This window comes from Anas acuta, chromosome 5, assembly GCF_963932015.1.
Source record: "Anas acuta chromosome 5, bAnaAcu1.1, whole genome shotgun sequence".
NCBI classification, from domain to species: domain Eukaryota; kingdom Metazoa; phylum Chordata; class Aves; order Anseriformes; family Anatidae; genus Anas; species Anas acuta.
Window position 1 is genome coordinate 18,113,769 of NC_088983.1, and position 16,224 is coordinate 18,129,992.

At 42.8% G+C, this 16,224-nt stretch overlaps 1 protein-coding gene across 7 annotated transcripts in view; it reads left to right on the top strand.

Annotated features, from left to right (window-relative positions):
- Window positions 1-16,224, top strand: part of FOXN3 (forkhead box N3) — a 196,209-nt gene that overhangs the window by 152,080 nt on the left and 27,905 nt on the right. For 3 of the 7 annotated variants that reach the window (XM_068682978.1, XM_068682981.1, XM_068682979.1), the window contains exon 5: window positions 14,949-15,014. The exons of 2 other annotated variants lie outside the window; for them this stretch is intronic. In XM_068682978.1, the coding sequence (XP_068539079.1) occupies window positions 14,949-15,014 (66 nt within the window). The remainder of the gene's footprint in view (window positions 1-14,948; window positions 15,015-16,224) is intronic. 2 more of the 7 variants (XM_068682980.1, XM_068682982.1) reach the window with 1 other exon arrangement.

Consider the following 16,224-nt stretch of genomic DNA (forward strand, 5'->3'; position numbering starts at 1 on the left):
GTTGTGACTTCATGCTTAAAACCTGTTGAACCTGTTGGCAAAAACAGAGCCCTGGATCCTCATCGCAGCGGGTTTTGTTTGTTGCTACCAACCCCTTCAATTGCCTAGCGATGGTGTTTGTTTTCTTGGAATTTGCTGCCAGGTTTCAGGGGTGGCTCCGGCCGCAGCCCTGCGCAGGAGGAGTTGCTCGGCCAAGGTTCGCCAGGCCCAGCACCTGCACGCTGCGGCCCAAGAGGAGCAGGAGGAAGAGCAGGAGGAGGAAGAGAAGGAGGAGAGCCATGGAAAGGAAGGGGCTGAACATGGGCAGTGGGAAGCTGCAGTCATTTCCTGCTCCCGCTGGCAGGCACGGTCAGCGTTAAACCCTTTGCTTTTATAGGAACAAGCTGACCTACTTATTACAGCATTGGATTTCAGTGTTCAGCTATCACTGTCTGCTGAGTGTGGAGCTCGTTTCTGACCCCACCTAAACTCCAGCCCCGGCTTGCTGGGAGCAGTCGTTGTGCAGGCCTGGCCTTGAGTCCTGCTTTTGGGAAGCACAGGTGATGGCTGTGACTGGGCAGGCCTGGGGCTGGAGCTGGAAGCAGTGCTGTGGCGACAGGCACCACTTAGAAAAAGGACAAAAAAAGCATTGGGAGGACTAATGTGTGACAAAGAGGAATGGGAAGATGGAAAGGAAAATTGGAAGGGAATCATATTTTAAGAATTAGGAAAGCTTTTGACTAGTAACTTGTTTTCAGTTGTGTTCTGCAGGGTTCAGAGGGGAAAATCACTAATGACAACAGCTGTCAATACATTTAGGGCATCTGAAAGGAAAACCGTGTGGCCAGCTTGTGAAATGCAGAGGTGATTACAGTCAACTGCTCTTCCCTAGCCAGATTTGTAAAGCAAGATGAGGTTTAGCATGTTAAAAACGTGTAAAAATAGGCAAAATTAGGGAAGACCAAAAAACCATGCAGGGTCAGCGAGGAGCTTCCTCTGGATTTGGTCAGCTGGTGGCACTGTGGAGATGTAAGATTTGTGTGTCTTCTCATGGAGGTGATGGCATCAACCAACATGGCATGTAAACCTCCAGCTCTTTTAGTTCTGTGTTTTGGTCTGTGTTAGGAAATCCAGGTTTCTGTGAGCAAGTGACAAAAGTGGGTGGTGGAGAAGATGGGACAGATGCAAGGCAGTGTCCTTCCTGCAGCAGATCAGTTGTTTCTGCCTCTGCTCTGGGTGCCTGTCAGTTTTTCAGAGATCCCGAATCCCCATTTTACTACACCAGCAAGAAGCATCTGCTGTCACCCATCTGGACCAGTGGACTTTCAACCTCTCCTTTGGTCTGAAATGTAAGCTCTCACATAGCTTGTTAGTACATCTGAAAATTTGCTACTCAGAGAGAACCTTTCTGCTGATTTTAAAAGAAAATTTCCTTCAATGATGTATAGAGCTTCTTGTGACTGTATCTGCTTAACTTTCCAGCCTAGAAAGTCTAGTTGGAGCTTTCCAAGAGATTTCCTACAGGTCTGTCCCTGAAAAGCTGTGACTTCCATCAGCAATTACATCCAATTGCTGCCTTGACTGCGAGGGCCATAAAAGGCAGATTTTACATTGGATATGTGCTCAGCCAGAGTTTTACCTGAGGTTTTGCTACAAAATTCATTTTTCTACCTCTTTTCTCCATTACTTTGTACAAACACATCTGTCCATCTTTCTTTCTCTGTACACATATACCCCTAATCAAACTACTTAATCGGAAAGTTTGGAATGAGAAGGGAGAATTTCTGTGTTTAAATTCTTGAGAGGCCCTCTGCTATTACAATGCTAGAACTGAAGGATTACCCAGAGATATAAAATGACAGACATCATAGTTAATACTCATCAGCGTCCTTTCTAGAAGTCTCAAAACAGTCCCATCAGTAAAAATCCTAAGCAAGCTGTGTTACATTATCATGATCGAGGACCAGATCAGATTTGATGTTTCTGAGATGGAAGGAGTAGAAAAGGAAGTTTTCGCACTTCTAAAACTAACATTATGAATAAACTGCAAAGACATTCCCACACTTCTAAAATGTCCAATAATGATGTGGAAATAAACGTCAAATATTTTTGCCGGTATTTTGCCTTGAAACTGAAATGAAGGTAGGTGCCTAGATGCATCCCTGAGAAAGGAGGCCCTTCCCAGCCAGCATCAAGTCCAGCAATGTTAATTGTTAATCTGACAATAGCTGCCACTGGTTGGTCTCCTCCGAAACAAGGGAGAGAGACAACTTATTTTTGGCCATTTTAAGGCTTTATTCTGTTTTCTGTTACTGTGTTATTGTGAAATCTAGCACTTGGTTACCTCTAACTCCTGTCTCTCTGATTTTACTGGAATTTCACTGACAATTTTGCATGAAATAGAAGTATTTTCACTGGTATATACCAATGCAAGGATATCAGTGGCTTCTATAACTAAGGTTCTACAATGACTGTAATGCATCCCATTAGCATGTTTCTTGTAGCAGATGAAATGTTGCGCTAGATTTATGAAAAATGATTTTCAAACCAGGGCATTGGGAATGTGCTATGGGAAGGAAGAGAAAAGAATCCCCATAAGGTTTTCAGTTCTATTCTTGACTGCTTGCAAGACAGATGTTTGCTTATAAATGATGAACTTAAAATGAAAAATAAATAGAAGCTTTTTTCGTTCTGAATTTGCTTTTTTTGAGGTCTGCCACCCATATACTTTGAGATTTTTCTACCCCCTGCTGGACACAGAAAGAAGAGAAGCAGGAAGATGAAGAGTGGGGAGGGTGACCTCCTATGAGGTGCTGGTGTGTAGACACTCTGTATCTTGTGGTTGTGGAAGGGTGGGGAGATGAGCCCAGAGAACCTCTTACAGTGGTCATTAGTGAGCCCATGTGGCTTTCCCTTGAGAGGGCAGGTGATCAGTGAAGGTCGGTGTTCAGAGAGGCAGAAATGGGGAGCAGGGCAAGATGAATGTGTTCTCTGTTCTATTTGGATGTAATCAGTATGACTGCCAAACTTTATTCAGATTTGTTTCCTCAGACAGATGGTGCTTTGCTCTCACAAACACACACATCTGACACACACCGATCATGCTAGTAAATTTAAGTTGAAGTTGCTGTGAACTGTTTACTTGTATGTATGTGAAGAACTCTCTAAAAGGCCAGAAATACCTGTATGCTATACTACTGACAGGCATTACAGAGACCTGTGGATGAATCAATAAACCATGGCCTCGCTGAAATTCACTGAAATTATGGAGTACAAAAAGGAGAGTGGGGCATTTTCTTATTTAGTTGTAAAAATATTATCAATGACAAGACTTTATATTTGCTGAAACCAAGTTGCCTCTTTCTTCACAGCAGCTTTTATCACCCACCCGCTGTGCTGGAGCAGTTGCCTTACCTCCAGCCCAGGTTGGTAGAGCTGCAGTGGTAATGAGACCTAGTACGATTTAAGCCGTTGTTTCCTTCCCAGCCTTGCTGTATTCTCATGAGAATGGTGCAAAAACACACTTGTGACTCTTGTTAATGAAGCACTAATATTTTACAAAACTGTCCTGAGCTGTAGCTAAGCTGTACAGCTGTTCCAGTCCCAGGTTCAGCCCTGCAGGATGCTGGCACTGCGATCCTTTTCCACAGGGACTGCTACTTCCCCGGCTTATATACACATCTGAGTGTGTTCCTCGATTACGGGCACAGCTCTTGCTACTATTTGGATAAAGCTTCACTTCGTGTTTTGTTTTTTTTTTTTTAGACATCCAGCAGCTTTTTTTGGTTCTCCATTCATTATGCAAAGAGAACGGGAAAAGAACCCCCTTAGCTTACCCACTCCATTTTGTGAAGTATACAAGTCGTACAAGGAGCGGCTGAAGGAGCTGGGCTTGTTCAGCCTGGAGAAAAGGAGGCTCAGGGGCGACCTTATCACTCTCTACAGGTACCTCAAAGGAGGCCGTAGTGAGGTGGGGGTTGGTCTGTTCTCCCACGTGCCTGGTGACAGGACAAGGGGGAATGGGCTTAAGTTGCGCCAGGGGAGTTTTAGGTTAGATGTTAGGAAGAACTTCTTTACTGAAAGGGTTGTTAGGCACTGGAACAGGCTGCCCAGGGAAGTGGTGGAGTCACCATCCCTGGAAGTCTTTAAAAGACGTTTAGATGTAGAGCTTAGGGATATGGTTTAGTGGGGACTGTTAGTGTTAGGTCAAAGGTTGGACTCGATGATCTTGAGGTCTCTTCCAACCTAGAAATTCTGTGATATGTCTTCCCATTGAAGATCTGAAATCTTGCAAAGGACTTTGTGTTGTTTTCTGCCCGTTACTTAGACCATTCACAGCAAACCAAAGGCTGGCAGAAGTGGACTCCTGTGCCTCCCCTTCTCAATGATAAGTAGAAAGGTGTTTCAACCCCTTTGGTTAGAAAGGAGCTCCTTGGTAGCAGTTTGGCCTGCTGGAACCATCCCAGGGCCTGTAAATGCAACTTATGTGCAAAGCCAAGCCTTGGGTCCCTCTCTAGTGGCTCAAGTGAATTCTTCTCTCACCACAGTTTGGTTCATAGCATTTCTTATTTCCTCTGGTTTTGAAATGTTTAAATAAAGTATTCCAGCAAAGCCAATTTTAACTTACGTGTTTGATATTGTATAGCACAGGTGGTACTAGATCTTTGCATTAGCAAAGTGTTTACTGGAAGATACAAGATGCACATGCAACTGAATTAAAAGTATAAGCGAAAGCGAGTTTTATAGTTTGTTCAGTTTTGCAGTGCATCTTCTACAAAATCTCATCTACCAAGTACTGAAAGTAAGAAACACAAAAAACTAATAACTACTCTGTAATGTTTAGTCTGAACAAAATGCGTTGCAGTTGTTTTAAATAAATACTATTATTATGTATGCTATTTAAGATAAGCTAAAGCCCTGCGTAAGGCTGACTAATTACACTCTTAAAGTCTCTTCAGTGTTCAGCCAGCCTGTGTTCAGTGCGTTGCTTTCAATAGGAGCTTTCATTAAAAAAGGCTAATGTGGTGTCAGAATATTTTCACTGTTGGAATTAGAAAATAATTCTGCTGCTAATTCATTGGTTATGTTACATCATCCTGCAACAACTGAAGTGTTGATGTCTTCAAAGGCTGTCTTGTTTTCATGTTTCATGATAATAACTCTTCAAAATTATTGTCATGAAACACATTTGTCTTCCCACTGACCTGCATTTCTTCCCTTAGCTCCCCTGGGTATGCAGCAAAAATGTCAAGAGGTCCTGAACACCAGGTTCCCGCTCTTCTCTTGTTCCCTTTGTTTCAAAACGGATGACTTGTAGAAGAACAAGTATTGCAGGAAGAGTGGAAGCGGCTTTGTCACAGGATGGCATTGCTGCTGGGACTGCCTTCCCTCGTCCATCGATTTGCCTCTGAGGGGCAGACGAGCGGCTTGTAGGAGCGGTGTCGGACACGGCTCCCTGCGGGGAGCGCTCGGTCGTCACCAGGGACCTGCGTGTCTGCAGTGCCTGCACACGCAGGCTGGGGCTGGCTTGCAGCAGTGCAAGGTATCGATTGTCGAGTGCTCTAATGGAAAATAGGTTTTAATCTGCTCCGGTGTGGCTGGGTGTCTGGTCCTGTTGGTCTTTAATGGGGATACACTTAAAAACACTCACAAGGGAGAAAGAGTTACCCAAGCAGGGTTTCCAATGTGTTTAGTAATCATTTTTCAAAACTAGTAACTTGATGTATTTATTTATTGATTGAGTCACAGTAATGGCTGCTCATTGATCATAATCTGAGGAAGAAGGGAAGTAAATGGTACTGACTAGGATTTGATTTACTTATGCTATGCCTGTCTTGGACATAATTCTGCAAACAGAAAGTGATCAGCTCTCTAAGGTGTGACACTTCTCAAGAACTAGCACTAACTAACCTCCATTTATCCTCTCTTAACCCTCCCTGGGGGACAAAAAAATAAGAAAAGACATCTAATCTAGAGCTAGAAGGCAAACCTGGGTTGGATTCATGATTCTGTGATATGGAGTTCAGCCCGGGCAGCCTGCATGCCCACCCCTCTGTGTACCTGCTTGTCGGTTCTGCTTATCGTTGTGTGCTATTTTAAACATACTTCTGGTGGCAATTCTGGCTGTCTGCATCCACACCTCGTAACCCAGGCCTGCACAATGTATACCAGCGAGGGAACTCGGGCTTGCAGCCAATTTTCCCAGCCTTTCCTAGATTCATGAAGAAGCCACTCTGCGCAGACTTCCCTAAGTTGCAGGTCACCGAGCCAAACGTTCAATTCTCCACGTCCCCTGCATACAAAGCTGTGCCTGCTGGCACCTCCCAGCACCTTCTGCCTGGACCTGCTCCACTGCCCTGCTGAGGAAAGCAGAAGAGTGAAGTTGAGAGTCTGCACAGGCAGTTATCTGCAGGCATGGGTGCACAGAGGGAGAGGTGAGACCTCTTGGAAGCCAGATCTCACACAGCTTGCTCACCGGCTTTCCTTCATGGTGTCACGGCTGAAGTGCTGTAGAGCAGCACTGTTTGAAAGGCAGCTTCTGGTGAGTCCCGTTCCCTGGGTCACACTCCAAGCCCTGTCACTGCATAAATACTTGTGAAAGCTCACATTCAGTCTTTTTCCTTTGTTCAAGCTCAAGCTCTTTGTTCAAGAGTTTTCCAGAATGTCATTGCTCGGATGTCTAGAACTGTTCTAATTATCAGTCTCTTCAGCACTGAGGTTGCTTCACTGATGTTATCTTTAAACTTAATGGTTCTTCTTCTTAGCTTCCTCCCCCTCCTGTGCTCCTTGGTCACCTCGTTGTATTGACAGAGCCTTACTTTTTTTCTGCTTGTTTTGCTTAGATGAGGAAGCCAAGCTCTGTTTTCTCTCCTAAAGTAGGTTTCCAAGTCACTTCAGTTGTCCAGCATTTTTTATTATTTTTTTTTAACGAATGAATGAATCTTGCCAGCTTTTCTCAGGATACAAGTTTGAACAAGGTCTTTGCACGTTGACTTACGGAAATTGCCGATCTCCTCCATGCTGAGGGCTCTTCAGCTTGGTGTCTTCCAGCAGTTCCAGAGGAACCATTTTTAGTTCGGCAAAACTTTCTCCTGAAATCATAGCTGTGCAGCAAAATTAGGCTCGCTGTTATTCTTCCCACTTCATATAAGCTGAATCAATTTGTGGTCCCTTGTTCCAAAGTTGTCCTTATTACCTAAGAAAAAGAGCAGAAAAGAATCTATTCTTGTTCATTCAGCAACGTGGATAAAGAAACTTGTCAGCTGTCACATTCAGGAATAACTGGCCTTACCATTGCTAATAGCATTTGTTCTCTACTCTGTACTGCGGAGTTAGTCTCCTGTGCTGACATAATTCCCATTTCGTTAATGATGCAGAGCTCTATCCACATCTAGAGCTGGTGCAAAATGTCAAGAGCAGGCCCAGCGTCACTCTCTTAGAAAACTTCTTTGACCATCTTGCAACAGCCTGATTTTCATCTCAACGTTTCCCATTTTCTATTTTTTTTTCAGAAGCCTGCAGTTTCATTACTGCGTGACAGTATCCTACTGTATAAAACCTGCATTTCTTTTCCCTGAAAAGCGCAGACCTTTTGACACCTGTTTCAATAGTAATTGCTATTCCACCCTGTTTGTGAATTTTCCTGTAATAACACTAGTACCTTGAGTTCCTCTTTTATTGTCAGTCTGCCTGCTTTATTAGCACACAGCTATTTTAGCTGTTGGGTTTTTGTTCATCATTTTGCTGTTGTTTTTGCTGCATTTGGCTCCCTATTTACAATATATTCAGTCCTTTCGCTAACAGTGTCACATGCCTGACCCCTTTCCTCATCATTAGTAGCTTTTTTTTTTTCTTCAAATCACTGAAAAACCTTTCTCATTGTTGTTTTCATGTTTACTTGACATTTTTCTGTTTGTTCACTGGATCCTGAATCCCATGTGGAATTTCTGTCTGCCTCTTCTGTGTTCATGGGTTGCGCCCTCACGATTCTAGCAGGTGGGATGCATGGGTGAAGCCCTCCCGAAGACATGCCTTGCTGAAAAGTACCCAAAAGCCACCTTTTCCTGCACAACTCTTGGCTGAGAGAGGGGAGGAATTTGTAAGCATTTCCCCGAGGGTCCCTCCAGCTGTGCAAGAAGTGGCGGTTCTTGCACAGCCAGCACTTGTAAGGGCTGGAAGGCATGAGAGGTTCTCAAGGGCAGTGGCTGGCTTGGGACGGACGTGATTTTGAAATAGCACAAGAGGGAAATGAGTGCTTACAAAAAACACTTGTCTGTGACAATAAGGTATGGTTTATTTGGCTTTAAATGGTCTGAGTTCTGTAGAGGGCTTCTTCCTGCCATCTGCCTTCCAGTTTTTCTGGAAGAAAAAAACATTGTTAGCAGCAGGGGCATTATGAAAGCTCAAGCACTGATCACTTTGATGTCCCAGTTAGAGATAACACATCTGTATAACTGGGGACAAAGAGGGAATGTGTGTATGTGTATGCTTTGATGAAAATGTGTGTGCAACCTGTAAGGCTGCAAGGAGTTGAAGCCCTCACAATCCCCTATTCTACTGTAGAAGCTGAGGCTGCAGCAATCAGTTAAGAAGATGGTTGAAATTCCTGATCACGAATTAGGTAAGTACATGATGGAACAGCAAATTGTTTCTCTTCTGTGCTAGGCTCATAGCTAGTGCTTTCTCCAGCTGATGTTTTCTCTTCAGTCCCACCAGCTGCACAGGCTGCATGGAGTCAACGAAGTCTTTTCTGTTGCCTTTGCAATGGATAGATTATATTTTCACATCCTTCAATGTAGACAAAGAAGCTTGCAGTAATGCACGGCAAAAGGAAAAGTGCTTTTAAAATTAAAGAAACAAAAACAAATCAAACATCTCCCCTGTTTTTAAGCAGAGAATGTATTGTAATGTGCCGTTTTTATATAAAAGTTGTATTTCTCATATCTCCATAGTCAGCTGTCTCTTAGAAGATGTTTATCTTGTGCTGGTAAAATACATATTAGTGTTGTTAGTCTTTCTTTTAACAGTTAATTGATCTAAATCTTTACTGCAGAGATGAAAAGTTATGATGATATGTTTTGGTTTCATACAGCTTTCAAAGCGATAGATGATCCTTTTGATGAATTTGGGCATTTGTAATACCTTCTTTAACTCTTTCTCTTACCCTTCTTTATACAGAAACTAGTGTTTTTAACAAGAATACGTGTGGTAACTGTAAAGATTTTCAGCCGATAAAATGGTGGTCAGAAAATGGTAATTGCTTCAGTAGATCTGTGATGATATAAATTCAACAAAATAGAGGAGCAGGAAGAAGGTTTCTGTTTCAAATGCTCTGTATTGTTTAAACTTGGACTTTGTCTTCTTGGGTTTCTTTGTGCAGTAGCTTACTTGGCAGTGCCACAAATAAACTTAAAACACAGGAAAAATTAATGGTTCATTTAGACCCATATCTTTTGTCTCCTGTGCCTCATACTAGATCCTTTCAAAGGAGAGGGAGAACCACTGTAACTGCCAGACCAGTTTTGCATTACTTGTGAAATAACTTCCTCCTAGCCTCTACTACTGTAAGCTTTCACAATTCCTGTTCTTGGTCTTTTCGTGCACTGTTGTTGAGGTATGAATATAATTTCATGTTTCTTCCCAAGCTCTTGGTTCTGAATCCTATTGTTTTACAGTATGCTGCCACAAGTACTCTTGTTTGTTTTAAGAGCGCTACACAACCTTATTTAAATATTGCAGAAGTGGACTCAGTAGCATCCTACACCAAAGAGTTTTACAGTTACTGTATTTACAGTTCTCTTCAGGTATTTCTTTCTATCTATCTTGTACTTTGCTGTTCTATTTTAATAACTAAGTTCTTATTCTGTCATTAAGCAAAATAAATAAAAAATCAGAAATATATATATATATATTTATAAAAGCCTTCACTCTATTAATTATCTCCGTATCTTTGACCTAACCTGACTCATACCAAGGTTAACCATCATGATGTGGGAAGGGAATAGGCACATCTATTAACAGACAAGTTTAATAGAGCCAAGCTGCTTTTCACTCTGCTGCAATTTAATAAGCCCGAAGGTAAAAGGTGGGAGACAGTGTTGCTATTGCAGCATTTTCCTGCTGGTGAAAACTGAAAATATCAAAGAATCAGACCACAAAAAGGGGTATAGGAGTGGGCTGTACTAGAATTGAGGCAGGGAATAAAGAGACTGATCTTGTAGAAAAGGAATAAACTGGACTTTTATATTCTGAATGGAGTGGCTGTAAGTATTATGCATGCCAGCTAGAGTAGAGGATTTGAATTGAAAAAAGCAGTGGAGGATGCTGTTGCAGAAACAGAAGGGGTTGAAAGCTACCATACTGAATGGTGAAGTGAAATTCTTTACAAAAATAGCTCTATTTTAGATATAGTAATTTTAAATTAAAAGAAGATCTTATAAATTCCTTCCTGATGAGATAACATGGCAATGGTTGCGGTGTACAGATGGTGCAGTTTGTTTACTAACTGTATTTTTTACATCAGTTGGCAGTAACATTTTAGTATTACCTAAATATGCATCTTAAGTGTCTCTCAGTAGGCATCTGTGCTTGAAAATTCAGGTCATGGTTGCTTTGAATTGCCTTAACTGCTATTTTCTTTAAAACCATATAGTAGAGCTGTAAAAATAAATACCTTCTAGCAAAATCAAGAGGGACTCTGTTACTCTAATTTTTATTGTGGCTTAGCTGGACGGGGCTGGATTTGAAGCATTCAGTGAGATCAGATAAAAGCTTGAAATAATAAAATACCAAATAATGAACATAATATTAATTCTTATAAAACACTTCCTCTCTCTATGAAATGAACTCAAATCAGAGATCACAAATATAATAGATGGACAGCTGTCCAACTTTCTCAGGTACCCTATTTGGTTTTAATTTTTTTTTTGTCAATTCCAGAATAACAGTCTGTTACCCAAAGGTTACCCTCTGTGTTGCTGAATGTTTTTAAATTACCTCATGCCATAATATTTCAGGCCTACTATTTTGCCACTCAATGTCAGTGCAGGACAGATTCTAATCTTTACAGGTAATATGTAGACCTGGCTCAAAACACATCTTGACAACATGCACTGGATTGTAATTCCACAAAGGGAGGCATTTTAGGTTAGTTCCACAGTAAAAAAACCTGCATGCTCCTTACAGGTTTGGTGTTCGCTTTTCAGCACTTTGCTGAATAGGGCCTTGAATCAAAATGCAAGAAACACACTTGCTATGAGGTTTGTGTCTTACCTGTTTTTGATGTTGTCTTCATCAAAGGAAGCTTTGTCTTTGAAAGCAATGCTAGCAAAAATGATGCTAGGCTTCCATTGCTAGTGGGGATATTACATCTATATCGGAGTTCCTGCACCACGTTGGCTTTGAACCGCCTTGGGATGTATGCTTTTGTGCGTTACGAGTTCATGTAAGTGCTTGAGGTTCCTTCCAGGTTCTTTCTGATAGCCTGTAAAGGGCACACTGGGGATGGGGCACCGAGCTCTGAAACTTCAGGGTGTAGCGTGAAGCACCGGGTAGATGAGGCAGCAGTTGTCTGTTAGGGAGAATGTTGCTGCTGGCAATTTTTTGTCACTATCTTTTTGTCACTATCTGATGTTGCCTGCTTGAGACTTAGACTCTTACTTCTTCATAAAACATCCCCAATCCTTGTCCTCCTTTGTTTTTTACTTTACTTTTTCACTGGGAAAGTTGGGCCTCTTCTGTTTTCCACTAGCAAAAAATGAAAACGCAGTTTGTGTACTGAGTCGACTCTCCACTTACCTTAATTAGCAAAAAGGAACTCAAATGCATTCATTTAAATATTTATTTAATTTTCTGAACTCCAAAACTTTGGATGTAGTTATTTTTAACCCGGTTTCCTAGGGAAAGCTGTTCCTGCAATCATTTTTCACTCACCACCCACTGTTAATAACTTCAAAAGCCTTTGTGCTGATCACAGACACTTCAGGTGGGGTAGGGAAGTCAGCTAGGAAATCCAGGGCTTCAGCGATGCACAGAGGGACCCTCGTCGCTGTGCTGCTCGGGGTGCCCCCCGAGGTCAGCCCGTGCTGCTCAAAGCGGGAGGGTCAGCCTGGAAGGGGCTTCGTGGAGACCCCACCTGTGGGAAGGGGCTGGGGGCACTGCCGGGGGTCAGGGAGCTGAGCGGGAAGCAGCAGTTTGAGGAGGGGCACCCTGCCCTCGCCTGCCTTTAGTGCTGCTCCTCATGACCGCATCTTCACTGGTCTTCTTGGCATCCCTCTCAGAAGGGCGCCCCCAGACTGCGAGCGGAACCGCTGTGTGAGAATGATCCGGCCCTTCAGTTTGCCCTTGGGCTTTACTGCTGCACCTCTTGGTATGGTCTGTGGCTGCTGAGAGCTGTGGCTGACTTCAGCCCCTCTCTTTGTCCTTGGCCCTTGTCTTCGGCCTCACCTACTGCCCGGGTTTCTTCCCTGAGCAAGTCTGATGCATTCGTTCTCTGGCCTGGCTGAGGCCTCCTCCTGTGCAGCCAGGCCCTCCTCTCTCCTCCATCTGCGGGAGGACGACCCAAAGCACCTCGTCCTCGGTCCTGCTGACACCACCACAGGTGCCTGTCTCTGCTGGGGCTTCACGGAGCTGCCTGGTGTCCTCCGGAGCATACCGATATAAACATGCCAGGCACCACAGCACGTGCGGATGGGCTTGAATCACGGGTGTGCTTTGGAAAGCAGCTGCCGTGGATTCAATAGTGTGTTGTAAACAGCTCGTATTAGTGTCATGAAGTCATTACAGAAACATGGTGGTGCCGTTACTGGTCTGAAGGCTAAGAATACACATTTCAAGATAGACTGTTTGCATCAATTTTATCTGAAAACACAGAAGCTTGTTGCACAAACAAAACCCAAAGTCAATAGGAAATGTGTTTGGTTTTTTGTTTTGTTTTGTTGGTTTTTTGTTTGTTTGTTTTTCTCTGCTGTGCCCTTTTATTCTTTCAGCAGCAAAATTAACTTTATGCTACAGTGTTAGCAAGTAGTGGGACTTTATTTAAAGTAAAACAAGAAAATAAAATCCAGGAACAGTCTATAAACAAATGCTGAAGTTGGCTGTACAAGTTAGGACAGTAAATTCAACTTCTAGCAATCCTTTATGTTGTGAAAGAGATGGAAGAATTCTGGTTTAGTTTGGCTTTACTGTCTTGGGCTTCTTTGCTTTTTTTCCCCCTTTTATTTTGAATTTAGGCAGATTATCCCTCTTCAGTTTGACTAAAGGGAAACTTCTGCTGTGTGGTCTGTGTGGTGTCTGGACCCAGTGCTGCAAAATGGCACGCATTCAGGGCTTAAACTGTTCGGGGGTGGCACTTGCAGCACAGATGCTTGCAGCAGGAATATTGCTTTTGATGTACCTTCAGAGTTGAAAACTAACATAAGTTGGTACAGCTGCTTTTTTACGGAGTCTGCTGGTGACTTTTGGAAAAGAATATGCTCATCTGTCCAGGACACAGACAGGCATCTGCTCCTCAGTATGTTTGCACCTTTTATTCTGGTAGTCTGCTGCTACTCCGACTTTAGTTTTCCACTTACTACAGTGTTGCTGTTTACTGTTTTAGCAATTAAATAATAGAGTAGCCATATTAGGATTGTATTTCCAGCTGTGTTATCACAGCAAAATAGTACATGCTTAAACTAGTAAAAAAATACATATTCTTAATGGGTGAAATGCTCTCTACACCATTTGCATTGTTAATAACTTGCAGGATTTTTACTTCACATCACATTACTCTCCAGGAAACAGATATGAAATATATAGATGTACAAAATATTTATTTTTTTTTTAACAGTGAAAAGTAATTTTCTGACATAATAGCCAAAATAAAGAGCCATGAAGCTATTACCAGTAAATTGAATTTTTTGGTATGCAATTTAGCATAAATACTAACAAGCTGCAAAAATAAAAATAAAAATAAAATAAAAACAAGAAACCCGTACTCATTAGTCATTCAGTTTAGCAGCACGGAGGCAGCAGTCGGCAAGGGTGTGCGTTTTTATGTCTGCTTCAATTGCACACTTCATTTATTCGGACACGGCATAGGCGGCTTTCTCTGTCACACGGCACGATTAGCGAGTTGCGCCCCAGGGCAGCTGGGACGCTTGGCTGGGGCAGATGTTCTTTTCAGCTTATTCAGTGGCCGTTCTTGGGTTGTTTACTGTTGTCATAGCTACCCACATTTCCATGGCAGCCGTGCTGCTGTGTGTGAAGCAAGTGAATATAGTTATAAAAGGATCATATTTTGTTCTGTCTCTATAACTTACCATCTGTCAACTGACTGTTGGTGATGGATTCAGAAACCAATTTAAGAGTAACAGCAGCCGGCTGATGATTTTTGCTTATATTAAAGTGACAATGGATAAGGATGCAAGTAAGTTGGTGCTTCAATGAAATGCTAGCTTCTTTTTTTTTCTCTTCTCTCTAAATCGTAGCAGTTTTGCTCCCAACACTTTCTCAGACATGACTGAAATCCTTACTGACAAATGAAAAAGACCAAGCGTCGTCTTCTGTACTTGCTCAGGTGAAGGTGTGTCCTTATGCTTTCCCTCTCTTCTGTTGGCTTGTCCCGTTGTGCTGATACCAAATTGCGATGTTGCACCTGCTTTCACCACAGATCCTGTGTAATGAAATCTAAATACCCGTCACAAAATTAAACAGCGAATTTGTGAGGCTAACAGAGGCTAATGTGCTACCGTGCACACACGAGGACGGTGTGGTGACATTCATCACACCGAGAGCTGCGCTCTGCTCAGCAGCAGTATTGGGATCACATGCAAGTTTGGGGGTGAATACAATGTGGGATCAAAGAGCCATCTGAGTAATGAACTCTTACACCTTTTCACTGCAGAGATTCAATTGAACCTATAGTTTAGCAGCGGGGGCAAAAAGATTAGCCCAGTTGTAAATAATGTATTTATTGGTTGATTTTCCAGATCCTGACATTGATGCTGCCACTGCCATGATGCTTTTGAATACTCCCCCTGAGATACAAGCAGGTTGTGAGTAGATATTTCTATAGCATATAGCAACATAGACATGTAAAGTTAATATTCTCTTTTGTAAGTATACAGCGTACCAGATAAAAAGAAGGATTTAATGAAGAAATACAACTTCCCTTTTAGACCCTTACACTTCCTTGACCCTTACATGAGTGTAATTTTGTGGTTCATGTTACAGTCATTGTTACATGAATAATAGTAATCCATAATCTCTAATGTAAAAGAGGGGTTATTGTTATTCATGACATACACGTAATTGAGTAACGTACTATTATCCGTACTGATGGAAAGACCTGGGGCAACAGCCAGGAGAAAGGCAGGGAGAGAAAGAGAGCAAGAGAGCGGAGGGTACACGGCATATGGTTTTGTTTTCATTTTGTTTTGATTTGACTCCCATCGTGTGAGTTACCGCAGCCATCTGGATACTTTCCATTCACTTGGGCACCGTTTCAACTCCTTCCTTGCACGCATCCTGCCCACTTCCCTTTTTTGCACTGTCTGATTCAAGGCAGTAGGCAGGCAACAGGGAGTAAGGAAAAGTCTGATTTCCTGCCAATACAACCCTTCTTGTTCTGTGACCAGACCTGAGGGTTTGATGCCGTGTATTAGCAGAGCTCTGAAGAGGCTCCGGCCCCCACTGTACTGGGCTGCGCACATGGTGGGAGAATCATCCTGCCCCAGAGAGCTTACAGCAGAGGTATTAGAGGAATCCATGGAGGAATACAGCTGCACAAAAGCAGGGAGTGCAAGAAAACAAACATATCACTGGTCAGCAAGCACGGCAGTAATGCCAAGTGACAGGCAGCTCTAAAAAATCAAGGCAGAAGTTAAAGAAGAAGCCATTATGAAGCCTGTCTAGCCTCACCGCTATTGTTCTAGCTCAGGCAACCAAATCCAAATTCCAGGGGAAGCCTTGATTCGCGCTTTGATACTCTGCCTGGGGAAGAGTCAATTACCATCAAAGCATCTCCTGCGCAACCGAGGGAAGCTATTGTCAGCCTGCTTTGTGACCCTGCCAGAGAAATATCTGTTGAGAAGCTCCTGTGGGGGGAGAGCGTGATGTACCAAGAAACAGTCCGTACCAGAGAGGCTGGTCCTTGCCCTCATTTCCTACACAGCCTTCAGGAGCTGTGGGCAGTAAAAGTGAGCAATTCCAGCTATGTATGGGTAGGAAAAAGGAAAGATTTTATCGGGGAGAGGAGGTTATTGG